Source organism: Leucopleurus acutus (genome assembly GCF_964270905.1).
Source record: "Leucopleurus acutus genome assembly, chromosome: 2".
Lineage (NCBI taxonomy): Eukaryota > Metazoa > Chordata > Mammalia > Artiodactyla > Delphinidae > Leucopleurus > Leucopleurus acutus.
The window spans coordinates 136,006,976-136,028,110 of record NC_139143.1 but is presented as its reverse complement, the minus strand read 5'-3'; the positions used below and the strand labels follow the sequence as shown (position 1 = coordinate 136,028,110).

The 21,135-nt window shown below is 34.5% G+C and overlaps 1 protein-coding gene across 1 annotated transcript in view; it reads right to left on the bottom strand.

The window, feature by feature from the left end:
• Window positions 1-4,499: 4,499 nt before the first annotated feature.
• The window catches only part of DNAI4 (dynein axonemal intermediate chain 4), a gene marked incomplete at its 5' end in the record, with an annotated part of 123,748 nt that continues 107,112 nt past the window's right edge, over window positions 4,500-21,135 (bottom strand). The window contains 4 exon segments of the mRNA XM_082863468.1: window positions 4,500-4,708; window positions 11,725-11,881; window positions 14,672-14,898; window positions 15,544-15,642. Coding sequence (XP_082719594.1) covers window positions 4,646-4,708; window positions 11,725-11,881; window positions 14,672-14,898; window positions 15,544-15,642 — 546 coding nt within the window. The 3' untranslated portion in view covers window positions 4,500-4,645.

Sequence of the window (21,135 nt, the reverse complement as noted above, 5' to 3'; positions counted from 1 at the left end):
CTCATAAACAGTAATATTTAAAGTTTCATTTTGTATGGACAGAGAAGCTATTTTCTTTTTATGCGTTTGTTGTTATTTGGGGCTTTTAGAAATTGTTAGAACAATAAATAATCAAACTATGTGTAATTTAGAAAATTCACTAAAACTATTATCAGTAAGTTGTGATGTAAGATCCCTAAAGTGTCCTGGGATCCTTTGTTCTTCCTGGTATAATGGCATCATATCTTTTAAAAGCTGGCTTATCCAAAGAAATCACAGACATGGTGAGAGTACATTTTTTATGAGTTGCTCTGGATGCTACATAAATGTTTCATCAGTTTTTAAAAAAGCAGTGCTCATTTTAGAAGATTCATAACCATGTTTTTAGGTGTTCCAACTTAATGGGCATGTTCTGCTTTCTATTTAACCCAGGAATTAGTTTCATGTAAACTGTTAGCCTTTTAGTTTTATCACCAACTAGGTATGCCAACCTAAGCAAATGAAGGCTAATAGCCTAGTAAGTGTTCTACGGTTCTGAAGGCCTGAACAAACAAGACACGAAGCCCAGATGTTGTATAAACGAACAAATGAGGTCATAAGCACAGTCTATATCTCCTGAAGGAGGAGTAGGGCCTTGGCAAGGACACAGCCAGCTGCTAAGGGCAAAGAGGTTCTCAGATCAAGAAGTGGGGATGTGGTCTGGGATAATCAAAATGAGAACTGCTATTTTTGAGCAACTACTTCATACCAGGCATCTTGCTAAGTGCTTTCTGCTGGAGGAAAATTGTGCCCCAAATTGTCAGTGAGAATACAATCTCACAAAGCATCAGTAATACTCACCTAAAGAAAGCGATCATAGATTTGTTCTTAGCTTTTGTCTTGAGGGGGAAAATGGATTTTATCCTGTTGTAGAACCAAAAAGAGCTATGACCTGTGTTCAGCAACTTTCAAGGCTCATTTTATGCTTTATATGTTTTCCACCATTAAAATGTTTTTACCCTCTGTGATGTTAAGACATTTTGTGAGGATGTTGAGGAAATCATATGTAAAATATTAGATCATGTTATAATATGGGACAAGCATGGAGCCAACATTACTTACATTAATTTGATAATTCATTTACTCAACAAATATTTGTGGTAATAACTACTCTGTGGAGGTGCTGTTCTAGGTGTTGAACATACAATAGTGAGCAAAACACATAGTCCCTGCCCTCAAGGAGCTTACAGTCTAGGGCTGGAGGCAGACACTATGAAAATGATCACAGAAATATTTAGCACAGCAGGTATGAATGTCAACTCAGAAACTTAGGTATCCAAGAAATAGATTTTCTATAATTCAATTTCTAACTCCAAGTCTTCATTCCAGTCAGCTGGCAGAAATAAACCACACATACAAAAAGTTAATGTCCGTATCTCTCAGAGTTGGTTTTCTTCCATTTCCCAGGATATAATTCTAGTATCTTACTCTGTGCCAAGGCCCTTCTATCACCAAAGTGCTGCTTCTTGCTGGATCATTAACCATCCTCAGTTGTCTGGCTTTTTCAGTTCCTGTGCTTCTTTGCACATTGCTAATTCCATGGAGAATGGTTTTTTGAGGTTGACTATGGTCCCTCCTAGGTCTTACTACTTCCTGAACAATGCTTTTCAGAAGTAGGACATGGGTCCCCTATGCTCTGTGGATCCACAGGCCTCTCTCTTTTCTTCATTTCCCCTTCCTCTCCAGCCCTGCAGAAACTTCACATTTCCCTTCATGTTCAAGATGCTTGGAGCAAATTTAGCCTGGCTGGGTGAGGTCCTGTAGGAGGGAGCTCAGAAGGGGCTCTTCTGAGAAGATGAGATAGGAACTGAGATCTGAAGGGTGAGCGAAGAGCTAACACACTGAAGGGGAGTGAGGAGAGAGGAGGAGAGTACTCCCAGCAGAAGGGGTCCATATGGCAATGTCTAATAGCAGAGGAAAAAAGCTGAGTAAAACTAAGTTACTAGCATTATGATTTAGGGGTAAAACCTTAATTATAGAAGAATATGTACTCGTGTTTTGGTGTATGAGACCTCAGCAAACTATATAGGCATGAACCATTGACAACACAATAGTGGGTAATGTATAAGAACTGTTCAAAACCTTGGGTTTGAGTTCAAGTCTGACCAGTCACCAGCTCTATGATCTTTGGCAAAATATATCACCTCTTTAAGCCTTAATTATATCATCTGGAAAGTAGAGATTATGATAATAACACAACTGCTTGCCCTACCTGTCTCATAGGATCAATGTAAGGGTATAATGCGACCGTGGACTTGAAGATGTTTTGCAAACTGCAAAGAACTTTAACAGGTACACTGTTACTAGCACGTTGATAACAATTATTCACAGTACAATTCAACATTTTTAGAGAGACTCCTATTGAGACAAAGCAGCAAATACTAAATGTTCTACTTCTCATTTAATATTGTATGTAACCACACAGAGGTGAACTAAATGAACACACTAAATACAATGTACAACTATATACTAGAGAATACAATCTTCCTTCCCTACAGAAGTTGGAAAAGCAGCTAACAATTTACTCTCAGGCAACAGTTTAACTTCTCTCTGAGAGATGCCTGGCAGAGAATGACCAAATGCAAAAATGCATACCTAGCACAAAATAGGAGCCTAAAGTTAGCCCAGTCACCACTCCCTCCTTAGGCCCTTAACCAGCCCATTGGTATTTTGTGTGTGTGAGTGTGTGTGTTTAAAGATAAAACAAGATGGCTAACAACTGAACAGAATTCTCATTCAATTCTTAACATTTTATGGTAAACTCTATATGTTATCAGGAAATGAAAATTAAAACAATAATGAGGTACCACTACACACCTATTAGCATGGCTGAAATCTGGAACACTGATAATATCAAAGCTGGCGAGGATGTAGAGCAACAGGAATGCTCATACACTTCTGGTGGGAATGAAAAATGGTATAGCCACTTTGGAAGATGGCTCAGGGTTTTGTTTTGTTTTTTTACAAAACTAAACATACTCTTACCATACAATCCAGCAATTGCACTCCTTGGTATTTTCTCAAAGGAGTTGAAAACTTATTCCACATAAACACCTGTACAAAGATGCTTATAGCAACTTTATTCATAATTGCCAAAATTTGGACTCAACCGAAATGTCCTTCAGTAGGTGAATGACAAACTGTGGTACATCCAGACAATGGAATATTATTCAACACTAAAAAGGAATGAGCTATAAAGCCAGTAGCGGACATGGAAGAACCTTAAATTCATATTACTAAATGAAAGAAGTAAATCTGAAAAGGCTACATATCGTATGATTCCATACAATGGAATAGGTTCAGTTCAGGATCAAGTTGCCCAGGATCCAAGAAGAATAAAATAGCTTTATTTTTCATTTAGGCCTGATGAGCAATGAGAATAGAACATGTGAAAATTTTTTAAGATCAAAAATATATAATAAAAAGACACATTTTTTTCAATTAAGTTTTATTTTGTTATACGAAGTATTATGCAAAGTCCAAATCTTTTTAAAAGACAAAGAGTTAATGATTTACACGAGCAGAAAATTTATAATCCTTATAACCTGACCTTAGCTTTCAGTCCACCTAAAAATTGCCTTGCTTTTGTTTAAAGGATGGCTCCAAAGAAATGGACACTGATAATTCCCACTGCTGCTCTGATTCCATTCTCACTTTTAATATTATTTTTCAGACAGTTTAGTCAGTTTCAAGTGCCTTATCCTCTCCTCTCCACTTAGAATGCTTTATAGAACAGGCTATACTGTCCTATGGTCTCAGTTAACAAACTGCAGGACTTTTTAAGACAAACAGCATGGAACAGACAGTTAGCAATCTATATTTGGAGGAGTTGCTGCCTCCCACTCCTCCAATTTCCACAAGCTTGCTCTAGAACCCTTCACAAAATAACATCCTGATGCAAACTACAGACCAGGGACTTCTGTTTTATCTCTGGGCCCACTTAAGTCTGGGCTTAAAACCCAGAGCAGATTCTGAAGGATGCAGAGGAGAATGCCCTGATGTGCCCTAGACTAATTCTCTCTGAATTGAGTGTATGATGCCTGCTGGCCAAACAATGCAATTCTGACATTTATTGTCATGTCTTTTGTTTGTCAAATAGTCTAACAATATTCTATAGTTTCAGCTCTCAGATCTAAGAGTATAAAATTCTTATTTAAAATTGGGTATGAAAATCCAGTATTCTCACAATACTAACACCTGCAAAATTCATAAACCCTGGAAAACACAGCTCAGAAAGCAGAAGATTTAAAAGTGTATGGAACTTTGTCTTAATAAAGATTCTGGTTTAAATAATTCTAATACTTTCCAAGCTTTGCTTCTAAAGGTATAACAATTTCTAACTTATCTGGATATTTTATAAGTACATATATGTACTTGGACTATGACTAAGAAAAAGAATAGAAATAAATTTTTGAAAATTAAGAAAAACCCAGTAAAACTCTTACAATTAGCTTAAATCACAAACTAATCACATTTTCTGAAGTAAAAGTTCATTAAGTTTATATTAAATTTAGATGGAAGTTATACATCAAATATTGTGTTCAATAATCAAAATTCCAGCTCACTGCATACAAACCAGACTATTGGATATTAAACACTGTTCCTTTAAACAACAACAAAAAAGATACTACTGATGATGAATTATGCTTTGATTTGACTTGGGCCCAAGCAAAGTATCTATTATATCTCCCTGAAAAGAAAAAAAAAAGTCACACAATTACAATGCAATAAAACACAAATTAAGAGGTAAAGTAGTCTTTAAAATGCCATTTAAAATTTATAAGCTAGTGATACACATATAAAAGGCATCCAATAAGATTGTAAAATGAAACAAACCAAGGTAAGTTTAAATAATAACATTTACTTCCTAGTATGAACCTGCTCTTTCCTATGAGAGATTCTCTTAACGAAGTTTGAAAAACAATTTTATAAGGATTCAGTAAAGGGACAATTTTGGCAGCTCCTGTTTAGCTTTAATGCCTAAATCTGTTTTCTCATCTGTAAAATAACTTTTAGTCTTGATGCTATCTTAAGCTCTTTGTTGATCTGTAGTGTTTGATTTAGAGAGAGTAAAATGTCTGAATTTCTAGGTGGATTTTGTATTTCATTTAATAATAATGATCTTTGTACTAAAAGGGTAAATGAAACCAAAGATGGGAGGTGAGTTTTCAAGAAAGACATAGTGAAAAGATGGGAATTGGAAGCAGAAGACCAGAGTCTTCTCTATCACATATAGGTGATCTTGAGGAAATCACTGATATCTGGGAATCTTAGTTTCTTTGAATGCATAATGGAAATATTAACATCCACTTCCAAAAACTGTTGTAAGAGGTGAATGAGCTAATGTAGGTGAAAGTGTTTTATAAACTCTAAAGAGTTATAAACACCTTAGATAATACATAAGTCAGTTCCTGCCTTTTAACCTATACTATACTCTTTGGTACTTCCCCATCCTTTAAGCTGTGACACATCAAATCAGTTGCTAAGTTGCTTCTCAAACCCACCTAAATCTAGTTCAGTCTGTCACTTGGGCAAACGTAGTAGATCATTACTGTAGTTTGTTCACAGCTGTATTCTTAGTGCCTAAAACAGACCCTGTCTTATAGTGTATACTCAGTAAATATTTATTGAATGAACAGTCTATTTTTTCTGTCTTCAGTGTCTCTCAACATTAATGTGTGTATATATATACACACACACACACACACACACACACACACACGTGTGTGTGTGTATTTATATTTTTGACAATTTCACTTATCTTTTTGTTTTCCCTTTAATTTGGGAAAAAATGTACACTCAAAAGTACAGAGGAAAAGATGGCAAACATTTGTATACTGAAACATAAGAGTAGATATAGTATTTAGGAGTGATTCTCTACAGGCTGCCTCCAGAAAAGGAGTTGGTTTGTGCCACTGAAATTAGCTTCTGCCAAGTGCTTAAGCCATAATTCTGTTCGATGCAAGACTTAGGCCCCCATCAACCAAACCCCATCACACCAGGAGAGGAGTTGGTGCTTCAACAAACAATAAATGCTAATGTGGTGGTAAATCCTGTCAACAGCTAGCTACATCACAAAGTTATAACTGCAAGGCTTGGACCCCAACTGCCTGTTCATGTCAGGCATCAGGCTGATGTTACCCCTAACCATGAGCCCTGAGTCAGTAGGATAGGGCTAGAGCCAATGTTCTGCCATGTCCTATCACAATAATACTCTGACCCTTGATCACATTGGGAGGGTCCAGAGTTTCAGAAATTATGTCACTTAAAACCTCCTCCACAGCCCAAGGATCAAAGTCCTTCTCCTGCTGTGCAAGGCCACAGAAAGTGATGGGCAATGAGAATATGAGTGGGTGTTGTGGTCCTAAAATTGCTATTGATCCCTTCTCCGTGGGTTTCCCTCAGTGAACCCTGCTCCAGTACACTTTATGCGTGGGCTGTCTGGTACTTTGCCTTTGTGAAACACATATTTACCCCAAATCAACAAACATCATCTTTGCCTTGAATATTTTCTAATAAAAGAAATAAAATTTTACTGATGAAATTCTCTTTGTACCCTTCCCCAATCCTATTCTTCCCTCATCTTTCAGTTCCCAGAGGCAGCCTTTATCATAAATTTGATGTACATCTTTCCTATATAGTGAAATCATATGACTTCCAAAATTTTGATTAACTCTTGGTTAAAATTAATGAAGAAATTGTAGGTCATAATGTTACTCGGTAAGACATCTTGATGGGAAATAATGGTTTGACATTAATTACTTTGAGACTTTAAATTACTTTTATGATTATAATTCTTCTCTGAAAAGCTAAGGAGGAAGCGTATCAGTTAAGCTTGTGGTTAAAAACCTGATTAATAATTTTTTGTTTAATCTCTCAGAAATATAACCCTGAACCTTTAAAATATAATGGCCAAAAAGAATGAAAAACTTATTTGTATTAGGAAATTGTATTTATTTACTAATGTATGGAATATATTTGTTAAAAGAAAATTTTGCTCGGCAGCACTGAAATCATTAACACACACACACACGTTTGTCGAAAACATTCAGACTCTCTGAGCTTAGCTTTCTGCTTACAGAGCATACTGCTCAAAATAAAAGATGTCTCTGATTCAAATCAAAACAAAAATGAAACATTTTTCTTTCACATTCCAGTCTATGTTCTTTTCTTTTACTAACTATAAATAGAGCCAGTAAAGGACATAATTTTGATTTTTGTGTTTAAATAATATTACCTAAATCATAACATATTGTATTTACCTTCCTGCAATTTGCTTTTGTCACTCAACACTGTTTTTTAAGGTTTATTCAAAATTTGTCATATTGACACATTGAAATATATATCATGTAAACTTCTGTATTGTAATCACTCATGTAATTATGCCATATTTTATTTATCCAGTCTCCCACTGATGATCATTTAGATTGCTTCCAATTTATCAATGTAGAAACAAAGCTGTTATGAACATTCTTTTCTCATTTGCATGTCTTTCAGACCACTACCAACAAATCAAACAAAGCCCTGGGAGATATACAGAATCCAAACAGATGTCATTTAAACATCAAGAACAATTATAGTCCTACCAGATAGGAAAACTGTAGTAATTTAGAATTAATGACACAGTCAATAAATGAACTGAAATGAATCAAGTAATGCAGCAACACATTCAGGGTTACAGACTTCCATGAGAAGATGGAATATGCTGGTAATATATAATTAGACTTGAGGAGACACGGGCTTTGAGACGATTCCATATGGAGGGCATTGACAAATCAACTGTAAAATAGGGCTCAGCCTGGCAGCCAAGGTAGTCTGGAAAATGCCCTTAAACATCTACCGTCAAGATGCATCTCAGCCAGTTGAGAAAATAATCTCCAAAGCTACCTGGAATGTTTCACTTGTTTCTTTATTGGGGAAACATATTTTTAGCCTGAGAAGAATAAAAGTTGTGTATAGAAATAATGTAGCAAATCAAACAGGTAATTTTAATACTTTTGTATTAAGGAATTTGTACATATTTGGAATTTTAAATATTCATTACATATAAAAGAATTTGTCATATTTGATTGTCTAACAAATAAATTTGTGATTCTAATTTTAATGTGTGATTAGATAACTGATTTAGACTTGTAATCATAGATTTAAATGTTATTAACTTGTAAAGAGCATGGAAACATTTAGGAAAGTTTAAGATTCAGCATATTCAATATTTTAAATATATTAAATTAATAAAAATTCCTTAAGTATCTGAGATTTGTTGGCCCTAAGACAACTGAAGTACTTAAAAATCCAATATATTAAATCCATAAATGTAATTTAAAGAATTTAAAGAAATTTAATTGTTACAAAACCTCACTTAAAAGTAGGTATTAAAGTTTCCTAGACTTAGAATAATAAAATATATAATCTAAATGTAAGAGCTTAAGGTGACCTAAAGTTTTTTTAAAATTTTGTAACATATTTGAATGTGAATGTTTGAAATGAATCTAGACTGAGTAATCTTCTCTATGTCTAAAAGAAACATTAAAAAAAACTCACATTGCTACCTTATACATGTCTCCTGGTACACATGTGCAAGAGAATCTTGACATATTCCCATGACCCTTGCATAACAATTCCTGGGCTTCCCTGGTGGCGCAGTGGTTGAGAGTCCGCCTGCCAATGCAGGGGACACGGGTTCGTGCCCCGGTCTGGGAAGAGCCCACGTGCCGCGGAGCGGCTGGGCCCGTGAGCCATGGCCGCTGGGCCTGCGCTCCGGAGCCTGTGCTCTGCAACGGGAGAAGCCACAGCAGTGAGAGGCCCGCGTACCAGGAAAAAAAAAAAAAAAAAAAAGAATTCCTAGTTCCCTACAACTCTGCTAATACTTGATATTGGCTAATATTTTAATTTTTGTAAATCTGATCAATATGAACTGGTATCTTGTATAACTTTAATTGCACATCCCCTCATTATTAGTGAGAATGAATATTGCTTCACAAGTTTATTTGATAATCTAGTTTCCTCTACTCTGAGTTAATATTTTATACGTTGCCTATTTAAAAAATTGAGTTCTTATTGTTTTGTAGGAGTTCTTTATACATTTTGGATATTAAATGTCTTTTATATATCTTGGAAATTTCTTCTTCCAATCTGTTTCATTTAACTTGGCATATGGAATCCTGAACAGAAAATGTTAATTTTGACATAATAATCATACAAAGAATAATTGAGATTTATTGAGAGCTTACTATGTGCCAGCAACATTTCTAACCACTTTGCACATATTCACTCAATCATTTTTTCACTCAATCTTTTTCACTCAATCTTTTTTTTTTTGCGGTATGAATATTCGGTATGAATATTCATACCACAAAAAAATATGCGGTATGAATATGCGGTATGAATATTCACTCAATCTTTTTTTTTTGCGGCATTAAAATGTTTTATATGGAAAAAATAAGCCATTAGGGGTGCACATCTCAGAGCAGACTAAAATTGTTATGTAAGGAGACCAATGTATTTTTAAAATTACTTTATGTAGTGTAATGATTTGTAAAATGGATAAGTAAAAGACTAAAATTCATTCATGATCCTACCCCTAAAAAATAATGCTTCTAATATGTTGAATTTTTCTCTAGTTTTTCAATGCATATTTATTCAAAAACATCTATTGACTAACTACTACAAGCCAGACACTGTACTAGGTCACAGGGATATAGCCCAGAGCAAAAGAGACAAAATTCACTGTTTACGTGGCACTTATAATCTAGCTGTGGAAGACTAGCAATTAACAAAATAAATCAATAAAGAATATGGTATATACCAAGTAAGTGTTACTGCGAAAAATAAGTTATGGAAGAGTATTGAATAGGGAGTGTGGGCAAGAGTAGAGGTTGCAATTTTAAATAAGGTGGCCAGTGAAGACTTCACTAAGAAAGTGACATTTCAGTAAAGACTTGCAGTGGGTAGAGGAACAAACTGTGTGGATTTTGGGGAGAGGGAATGACAAGTACAAAGTCCCAAGCAAGCTAGTATGTATGTAGGTAGGTATTCTCTGTTTGTTTGCTTGCTTGTTTGTTTGTTTAACATTTATAGTCCATATGGTTGGGGTAGAATTGCACCTCTGACATGTGCCCCAAATCTAATCAGCACATCTGACTTTCTTGGTCATATTTCCCTCTGGTTTGATATTTAGATTGTTTCCTTTTTCTTTTTCTCTTTTTTTCTTTCATTTTCTTTTTCTTTTTTCCTCATCCCATCACAAAATATGCTATAACTCATTTATTTGATTGCCTTTATGAATATTTCTGTAGGACAGAGTCTCAAAAGTGGACAATTCTGGTTCAGATTGCCAAATTGCTTCCAAAGAAGTTATACCAATTTCTATTTCAACCATCAGTATAGGAGAGGACCTATCTTATCAAATTTTTGCCAGGAATAAGTAGTCCAATTTAAAAAAAAACTTTGTTAATTTGATATATGAGAATGGTATCACATTTTAATTTAACAATTTTTTATTAGTGAGGTTAAATTTTTAAATATATTTACTAGCCATTTTTTGTGAATGAACTGTTCCTGACCATTACTCATGCTTCTATTGGAGTCTTAATGTTTTTTCTTATTGATTTGTACATATTTTTAATATTTTTAACATGTTGATATATTCATGATAATAATTACCAGATTACTCCTTAAAATAGAAATGTAAACATAAACAGAAAAAATTGAAAAGCTGTCTTGAAAATAATGGGCATCTATATGGTATATATACAATGGAATATTACTCAGCCATAAAAAAATAAAATTTTGCCATTTGCAACAACATGGATGGACCTGGAGGGCATTATGCTTAGTGAAGTAAGTCAGAGAAAAATAAACACTATATGTTTTCACATATATGTGGAATCTAAAAAATAAAACAAATGAATGAATGTAGCAAAACAGAAACAAGACTCATAGATACAGAGAACAAATCAGTGGTTACCAGTGGGGAGAGGGGAGGGGAAAGGAGCAGATAAGAGAAGGGGATTAAGAGGTACAAATTACCAGGTATAAAATAAATAAGATACAAGGATATAATGTACAACACAGGATATATACCCAATATTTTATAATAACTTTAAGTATACTCTATAAAAATATCAAATCACTATGTTGTACACCTGAAACTAATATAACATTGTAAATCAACTATACTTCAATTTAAAATTTTTTTAAAACAATAAATAAGTAAATATATAATTACATAAATAATTCTTAAAATAATGGGCATCTAGTAATACGGATTTGCTTGTCAAAGTTTTACAACAAAGTTTTGATATTTGAAAATCAGAGTAAGGGAAGAGGATAATGCTAAACCAACAGAAACAAATGCCAATTTCAGGAACACTGGATAATATCTAAAAATATTTTTTGTAAAAGTCTTTGAATATTTGCAGTAAGCAGTCCCAACCATATACTAGGGACAATTTTAAGTTCTTTCATATAATATCTATAATTATTCTGCCCAACAACATTATTTAATTTTACAGATAGAGAACGTGAGACTCAAAGAAAATAAGCCTAGTAGGGGCCACGCCTAGGAGGTAGCAACTCTTGGGACTTACATTCTTTCCATTGCACCACACTTAACATACGTTTAAGAAATGTAAATCTCTTCCATGCCACAAAATTACAACTGAATAAAATCATAGAATGACATAAATTTTGACTTTTGAGTCTTACCCGGTTAGAGTCCAAAGCAGGGGGCATATTTCTTAATTCATACACAGCAACTTGTCCATCACTGTCTCCCACCAGAAGGCAATCTGTTTGCTTAGTGAAGAGAACAGTTGTGAACTTGATTCCAGGGTTAGCAACATTCACAATCAGAGGGTCCAAACTGTAATGAAATATTTTATTTGTAAATTTAGTTGTTGTTAATATGTTCTTTTTAGATATGGACTAAGAGAAATCTGAGATATTTGTGATTTCATGTAACAAAAACCAAAAGCTTCTTTATGTGTTTCCAAAAGCAAAAAAACTGCTTCTGACTCTTTATTCAATCAAAACTTTCATTTTTTCAATAAACTAATTTCAACGAAATAAATTAAAGCAGTTCACAATTAAGATGTGAACTCATAATTTAAACTCCCATGATAAGTAATTTTATGCATTAACTTGGCTAGGCTGTGGTATCCAGTGTTTGGTCAAACACCAGTCTACACGTTGCTGTGAAGTATCTTTTTTTTTTTTTTTTTTAGATATGATTAACTTAAATCAATAGAATTTGAATAAAGCAGATTACCCTCCGTAAAGTGAGTTGGCCGCATCCAATCTATTGAAAGCCTTAAAAGAAAAGACTGAGGTCCCTGAAGTAGAATAAAAATTCTACCTCCAGACTGCCTTTGTACTCAATACTGCAACATGGACTCCTCTGATGGAAATTCCAGGTTGCCAGCCTGTCATGCCGGCTTGGGACTTGCCAGGTCCCACAATCATGTGAGCCAATATTTTTAAATCTCTCTCTCTCTCTTTATTGGTTTAGTTTCTCTGAAGATCCCTAATACAACTCCTTAAATAATAAATGTCTCTTAACAGAAGGATGTTTTGATCCAAATGAACCCCTCCCTGGAACATAAATGAATCTCGGGCTTCCCTGGTGGCGCAGTGGTTTAGAATCCACCTGCCTATGCAGGGGACATGGGTTCAAGCCCTGGTCCGGGAAGATCCCACATCCCTGTGGAGCAACTAAGCCTGTGCGCCACAACTACTGAGCCTGTGTGCCACAACTACTGAGCCCACATGCCTAGAGCCCGTGCTCTGCAAGAAGAGAAGCCATGGCAATAAGAAGCCCATACATCACAATGAAGAGTAGCCCCCGCTCACCGCAACTAAAGAAAGCTCGCAGGCAGCAACGAAGACCCAACGCAGCCAAAAATAAAATAAAATAAATTTATTTAAAAAAATTAAAAATTAGATTAAAAAATAAATGAATCTGAACAAGATCGAAAACCTTGTTCAAACGTTCTCTGAACAAGAACCTTTCCTACTCTTGGTTATCCAAAGTAATCCATTGACACCCTTCTAAAATAAAAGCAGCAGTCACTTGCATACTTCTGAAGAAATGTTGCCCTGGGAACTACAATTTTACTAGAAAAAATAAAATCAGAGGTAGGATCATTTAAGTAGCCACTTTCTACCTTAGTCATCTCATACTCAAAAATAAATTGCTTTGTGTTGTAATCCTTGATTTTGGGGTCAAACTGTTTTATAGAACAAGCCATGATGAAAATTTCCAGTTACTAAATTATTAATCTCTAGGAAAAAATTTGCAATTAATAATAAACCCATTGAATTTTATGTCATTTATTTTAAACAAGAATGCATTTTCATGCTTCATCTGCTAATAACTTGCCTAAAGATCTATAATATTTTCCAATATTGAAATATTGATTGAATAAGTATTACAGAACCATTAAACACTTTATTCCAGCATTGTATAAACTTTCATATTAAAAAGGATAGATGGCCTAGATGGCACTCTCATAACTTTGGTGTAACACTTAAAATAAGAAATTTTAATTAAATGCATGCCCCTTCAAATATGTTTTAAAGCAAGGTAAGAGAGTAAGCAAATATTATAAAAAATACTTATTTTGCTCCCTTTCTTTATCTTATTATAGAAAGTCTTTAGTTAACTAGACACAATTAGAACAGTGCCTCTCTGCATTCTTCCATAAACCAGGCAATGACAAAGAATTCAAGCTAGTTATGATATCCTATATCAGCCTGTAAAAGTTTATGGAGAGGGCTTCCCTGGTGGCGCAGTGGTTGAGGGTCCGCCTGCTGATGCAGGGGACACGGGTTCGTGCCCCGGTTCTGGGAAGATCCCACATGCCGCGGAGCGGCTGGGTCCGTGAGCCATGGCCACTGAACCTGCGCGTCTGGAGCCTGTGCTCCGCAACGGGAGAGGCCACAACAGTGAGAGGCCCGCGTACTGCAAAAACAAAAAGTTTATGGAGATGGAGTAAGGTAATCTATTTTCATTCAAATATTTTTCATTCAAATATTTTTAAATGACATATGGTATAAGTAATTAACATTAATATATTATTCTATTTTAGAATATGGTAATTTCAAGAATTATCTGGGTGTTTTAAATGTGCTCTGAAATGTTGGCATGTTATTTCAGTGTTTCCATTTAAATTGCTCTTGTAATATTTTTGCACAAAAAGGACTAAGAAAGACTATTTTGGTTGAAGAAAAGGAAAAAATAATTTGTTCATATTTTAATGTCTTCTGTGGAAACACTAGGGATGAATTTTGTTGGTACAGTTATTAATTCAGAATATTTGAAACAGTAGTGAACAGCTGACAAGAATTAAGCAAACATAGATATTGAAAAGTTAAAACACCTTCTTTCCACGTGAATGTTTTGCAAACTTTTTCCCCATGTCATAATTTTATACTACATTCCTTGTTTTTCTTAAATAAAATAATACTTTGTAAGTTCAAAACTATATTTATTATCCTGGCATATCTCTTTATTCACAAAGGACTCTCACAGTGTAAACTATTACTTGTCTTAAAGTAACTACAGTTCTCTCTAACCAATGTCAGTACTATCAGGTATCATTTAGATTGAACTGCTTCTATTAGAAATAACTCCAAGAAAAATATTAACACTTACGTGCTGAAGTGAAGGTCCCAAACCTCCACTCTGCTCTCGTTTGCAGCTGCAAATATATAGGATGATTTTGGAGACCAAGCAACATCATAAACAACATAAGTAGTTGGATAAAAACTCAAAAATGGCTTAAGATTCTCATGTTGCCATATAATAATGCCCCAATCTGCAGAACAGCTTAAGAATACATCATGACAAAATGGATTCCATGCTATTTTATACACTGGACCCTGGAATTAGAAAAATAAATTAAAATACATAGGTAAGTAGGATTTAACCTCTTATACTTTAAACTTGACCAACAAATTAAAAATGCTCAGATTTCTAAAACCTTATACACCATGTAATTATTGTGTGGGTATTATTATAGCTGAAAATAAGGCCATAAATTGAATCTCTTCCTTAAATTACGCCATTCAGAAACATAAAAATATAGTTGCTACAATACTCACTAAATATTAATACATATTATACTACTTTTAAAAATATAAGGAATGTTAAGGAAAATAAATAGAAATAAGGGAGAAAATGAAGAAAGCATAGTTGGAACAATCATAAAAAATGTAGAGAATAGGTATATGCCAGAGACAATTTCACTCTGGGATCAGCATGTCAACATAAGCAAAGTCGCTTAGAAACAAATAAAAATTGTGGCTTCTGCAACTGGCAAGAAGAAATCAAGGATACCTAGAAGCCAAATTAAATGACCCCCATGTTATTGGTGTTTTCTGTATAAGAAAGCACTTAATTCAAGCTGGTATTTTTAACTCTGAAGTTGTAAATTATTGCATAAAAAAATGCTGTGCCTAATGATACTATTTTTTTCAGAAATATTGCAAGATAAAATTTTCCATACCTACTATAATTAAACTAACCTTGTGTCCTCTGTAGGTAGCTAGATATTGCTCATTATATGAACAAGAACATTTGTGAATATGACCTTCTTCAGTGCCAGCCAAATAGATATTTGTGTCCTATAACACAAAAAAATCAAAATGCATTTGCTTGTGATATATTAGTAAATGTGCTAAATAGAAGATTAGATGATTCAAGATCTCTTAGAGACAATTCAAGAACCAAACTAGAAATACTATCTAGAAGACAGTTGATGGTTGTCTTTTTCTTTCTATCATGATTTTACAATAATTAAATTACCTTGAAGGACTACTGTGCAAAGAAAATAGAGACGCTTTTCTTTTCTGGAATAAAGGGTAGAAATTTGTATCCTGTCTAGAAATTACATGAACAAACACTGGCTTAAAATGAGGAAGAAACTTTCTAACATTTAGAGCTACCTGACAATGGAACTAACAATCCAGGGAAATAGTAAGTGTTCTTTCATTTGAACTAGTCAAAGAGAAGACAAATGACTTAACAATAACTATTTATGTACATAATGCTGAAGAAATTATTCTTGCTGGGAATGAGAGATTGAACTAGATGGAGTCTCAGACATCTTTTAACTCTAAATGTATGTAACAAATAGGGATTTAAAATGTAGTTTCTACAATGAAGTCATAATCAAAAAGTCTGAAAGTCAGTGCTCTAAGTCCTGACTATGTAGTGTCAGCCTCACCTGGGAGCATTGTGCAGTGGCAGAATTTCAGGCCCTGTCCCAGACCTACTGAATCAGAATCTGCATTTTAACAAGATTCCCAAGTAATTTGTAAGTACACTGAAATATGAGACCCACTGCTTAGCATACACCAGAACTTAAGAATGCAATTACTAGGTTATGTTGTATATGTAGTTTAAATTACACAATAAAGTATACTGTTTTTCCCAAAGTAGTACTACCGATTTACATTCAGCAATATATAAAATTTCCCTTTGACACACATTCTCTTCAATAGTTGGTTACATCAGAAATCTTAAATTTTGCCATTCTATTAGGTATAAAATTATTTACACCTAATGGTTTTAAGTTCCATTTATATGGATATTAACAAGGTTGAGCACATTTTTATAAATAAAGAAAAAAGAATGAAAAGAATTGAAAACAGTCTCAGAGACCTCTGGGACAACATTAAACGCACCAACATTCGAATTACAGGGCTCCCAGAAGAAGAGAAAAAGGAAGGGACTGAGAAAATATTTGAAGAGATTATACTTGAAAACTTCCCTAATATGGGAAAGTAAATAGTTAATCAAGTCCAGGAAGCACAGAGAGTCCCATACAGGATAAATCCAAGGAGAAACAAGTCAAGACACATATTAGTCAAACTATCAAAAATTAAATACAAAAAAAATATATTAAAATCAGCAAGGGAAAAACAGCAAATAACATACAAGGGAATCCCCATAAGGTTAACAGCTGATCTTTCAGCAGAAACTCTGCAAGCCAGAAGGAGGTGGCAGGACATATTTAGAGTGATAAAGGGGAAAAACCTACAACCAAGATTACTCTATCCAGCAAGGATCTCATTCAGATTTGATGGAGAAATTAAAAGCTTTACAGACAAGCAAAAGCTAAGAGAATTCAGCACCACCAAACAAGCTTCACAACAAATGCTAAAGGAACTTCTCTAGGCAGGAAACATGAGAGAAGGAAAAGACCTACAATAACAAACCCAAAACAATTAAGAAAATGGTAATAGGAACATACAGATTGATAACTACCTTAAATGTAAATGGATTAAATGCTCCAACCAAAAAATATAGGATGGCTGAATGGATACAAAAACAAGACCCATATGTATGTTGTCTACAAGAGACCCACTTGAGACCTAGGGACACATACAGACTGAAAGTGAGGGGATAAAAAAAGATATTCCATGCAAATGGAAATCAAAAGAAAGCTGGAGTAGCAATTCTCATATCAGACAAAATAGACTTCAAAATAAAGACTATTACAAGAGACAAAGAAGGACATTATGTAATGATCAAGGGATCAATCCAAGAAGAAGATACAACAATTGTAAATATTTATGCACCCAACATAGGAGCACCTCAATACATAAGGCAAATTCTAACAGCCATAAAAGGGGAAATCGACAGTGACACAATCATAGCAGGGGACGTTAACACCCCACTTTCACCAATGGACAGATCATCCAAAATGAAAATAAGTAAAGAAACACAAGCTTTAAATGATACATTAACCAAGATGGACTTAATTGATATTTATAGGATATTCCATCCAAGAAAACAGAATACACTTTCTTCTCAAGTGGGAATTCTCCAGGATAGATCATATCTTGGGACACAAATCAAGCCTTGTAAATTTAAGAAAACTGAAATCATATCAAGCATCTTTTCCAACCACAGTGCTATGAGACTGGATATCAATTACAAGAAAAATTCTGTAAAAAATACAAAAACATGGAGGCTAAACAATACACTACTAAATAACCAAGAGATCACTTAAAAAATTAAGGAGGAAATCAAAAAATACCTAGAAGCAAATGACAATGAAAACACGACAACCCAAAACCTATGGGATGCAGCAAAAGCAGATCTACGAGGGAAGTTTATAGCAGTACAATCTTATCTCAAGAAACAAGAAACACCTCAAATAAACAACCTAAACTAACACCTAAAGCAATTAGAGAAAGAAGAACAAAAAATCCAAAGTTAGCCAAAGAAAAGAAACCATAAAGATCAGATCAGAAATAAATGAAAAAGAAATGAAGGAAACAATAGCACAGATCAATGAAACTAAAAGCTGGTTCCTTGAGAGGATAAACAAGATTTATAAAACATTAGCCAGACTCATCAAGAAAAAAAGAAAGACCCAAATAAATAGAATTAGAAATTAAAAAGAAGTAACAACTGACACTGCAGAAATACAAAGGATCATGAAAGATTGCTACAACCAACTATATGCCAATAAAATGGACAACCTGGAAGAAATGGACAAATTCTTAGAAAAGCACAAACTTCTGAGACAGAACCAGTAAGAAACAGAAAATATAAACAGATCAATCACAAGCACTGAAATTGAGACTTTGATTAAAAACCTTCCAACAAACAAAAGCCCAGGACCAGATGGCTTCACGGGTGAATTCTATCAAACATTTAGAGAAGAGTTAACACCTATACTTCTCAAACTCTTCCAAAATATAGCAGAGGGAGAAACACACCCAAACTCATTGTACAAGGCCACCATCACCCTGATACCAAAACCAGAAAAATATGTCACAAAGAAAGAAAACTACAGGCCAATATCACTGATGCAAAAATCCTCAATAAAATACTAGCAAAGAGAATCCAAGAGCACATTAAAAGGATCATACACCATGATCAAGTGGGGTTTATCCCAGGAATGTAAGGATTCTTCAGTATATGCAAATCGGTCAACGTGATACACCATATAAACAAATCGAAGGGGAAAAACATATGATCATCTCAATAGATGCAGAGAAAGCTTTTGACAAAATTCAACACCCATTTATGATAAAAACCCTCCAGAAAGTAGGCATAGAGGGAATTTACCTCAACATAATAAAGGCCATATATGACAAAGCCACAGCCAACATCATCCTCAATGGTGAAAAACTGAAACCATTTCCACTAGGATCAGGAACAAGACAAGGTTACCCACTCTCACGACTATTATTCAACATAGTTTTGGAAGTTTTAGCCACAGCAATCAGAGAAGGAAAATAAATAAAAGGAATCCAAATTGGAAAAGAAGAAGTAAAGCAGTCACTGTTTGCAGATGACATGAAACTATACATAGAGAATCCTAAAGATGCTACCAGAAAACTACTAGAGCTAATCAATGAATTTGGTAAAGTAGCAGGATACAAAATTAATGCACAGAAATCTCTGGCATTCCTATACACTAATGATGAAAAATCTGAAAGTGAAATTAAGAAAACACTTCAATTTACCATTGCAACACAAAGAATAAAAACCTAGGAATAAACCTACCTAAGGAGACAAAAGACCTGTATGCAGAAAATTATAACACACTGATGAAAGAAATTAAAGATGATACAAATAGATGGAGAGTTATACCATGTTCTTGGATTGGAAGAATCAACATTGTGAAAATGACTATACTACCCAAAGCAATCTACAGATTCAATACAATCCCTATCAAACTACCAATCGCATTTTTCACAACAAGAACAGAAAATTTCACAATTTGTATGGAAACACAAATGACCCTGAACAGCCAAAGCAATCTTGAGAAAGAAAAACGGAGCTGGAGGAATCAGGCTCCCTGACTTCAGACTACACTACAAAGCTACAGTAATCAAGACAGTATGGTACTGGCACAAAAAGAAATACAGATCAATGGAACAGGATAGAAACACCAGAGATAAACCCACGCACCTATGTTCACCCTATTTTTGATAAAGAAGGCAAGAATATACAGTGGTAAATGACAGCCTCTTCAATAAATGGTCCTGGGAAAACTGGAGAGCTACATGTAAAAGAATGAAATTAGAACACTCCCTAACACCATACACAAAAATAAACTCAAAATGGATTAAAGACCTAAATGTAAGGCCAGATACTATCAGGAAAACATAGGCAAACACTCTATGACATAAATCACAGCAAGATCCTTTTTGACCCACCTCCTAGAGAAACGGAAATAAAAACAAAAATAAACAAATGGGACCTAATGAAACTTAAAAGCTTCTGCACAGCAAAGGAAACCATAAACAAGACTAAAAGACAACCCTCAGAATGGGAGAAAATATTTGCAAATGAAGCAACTGACAAAGGATTAATCTCAAAATTTACAAGCAGCTCATGCAGCTCAGTATCAATAAAACAAACAACCCAATTCAAAAATGGGCAGAAGACCTAAATAGACATTTCTCCAAAGAAGATATACAGATCGCCAACAAACACATGAAAGAATGCTCAACATCATTAATCATTAGAGAAATGCAAATCGAAACTACAATGAGATATCATTTCACACAGGTCAGAATGGCCATCATCAAAAAATCTAGAAACAATAAATGCTGGAAAGGGTGTGGAGAAAAGGGAACTCTCTTGCACTGTTGGTGGGAATGTAAATTGATACAGCCACTACGGAGAACAGTATGGAGGTTCCTTAAAAAACTAAAACTAGAACTACCATACAACCCAGCAATCCCACTACTGGGCATATACCCTGAGGAAAACATAATTCAAAAAGAGTCATGTACCACAATGTTCATTGCAGCTCTATTTACAATAGCTAGGACATGGAAGCAACCTAAGTGTCCATCAACAGATGAATGGATAAAGATGTGGCACATATATACAATGGAATATTACTCAGCCATAAAAAATAAATGAAATTGAGTTATTTGTAGTGAGATGGATGGACCTAGAGTCTGTCTTACAGAGTGAAGTAAGTCAGAAAGAGGAAAACAAATACCATATGCTAACACACATATATGGAATCTAAAAAAAAAAAAAAGGTCATGAAGAACCTAGGGGCAAGACGGGAATAAAGACGCAGACCTACTAGAGAATGGACTTGAGGACATGGCGAGCGGGAAGGGTAAGCTGGGACA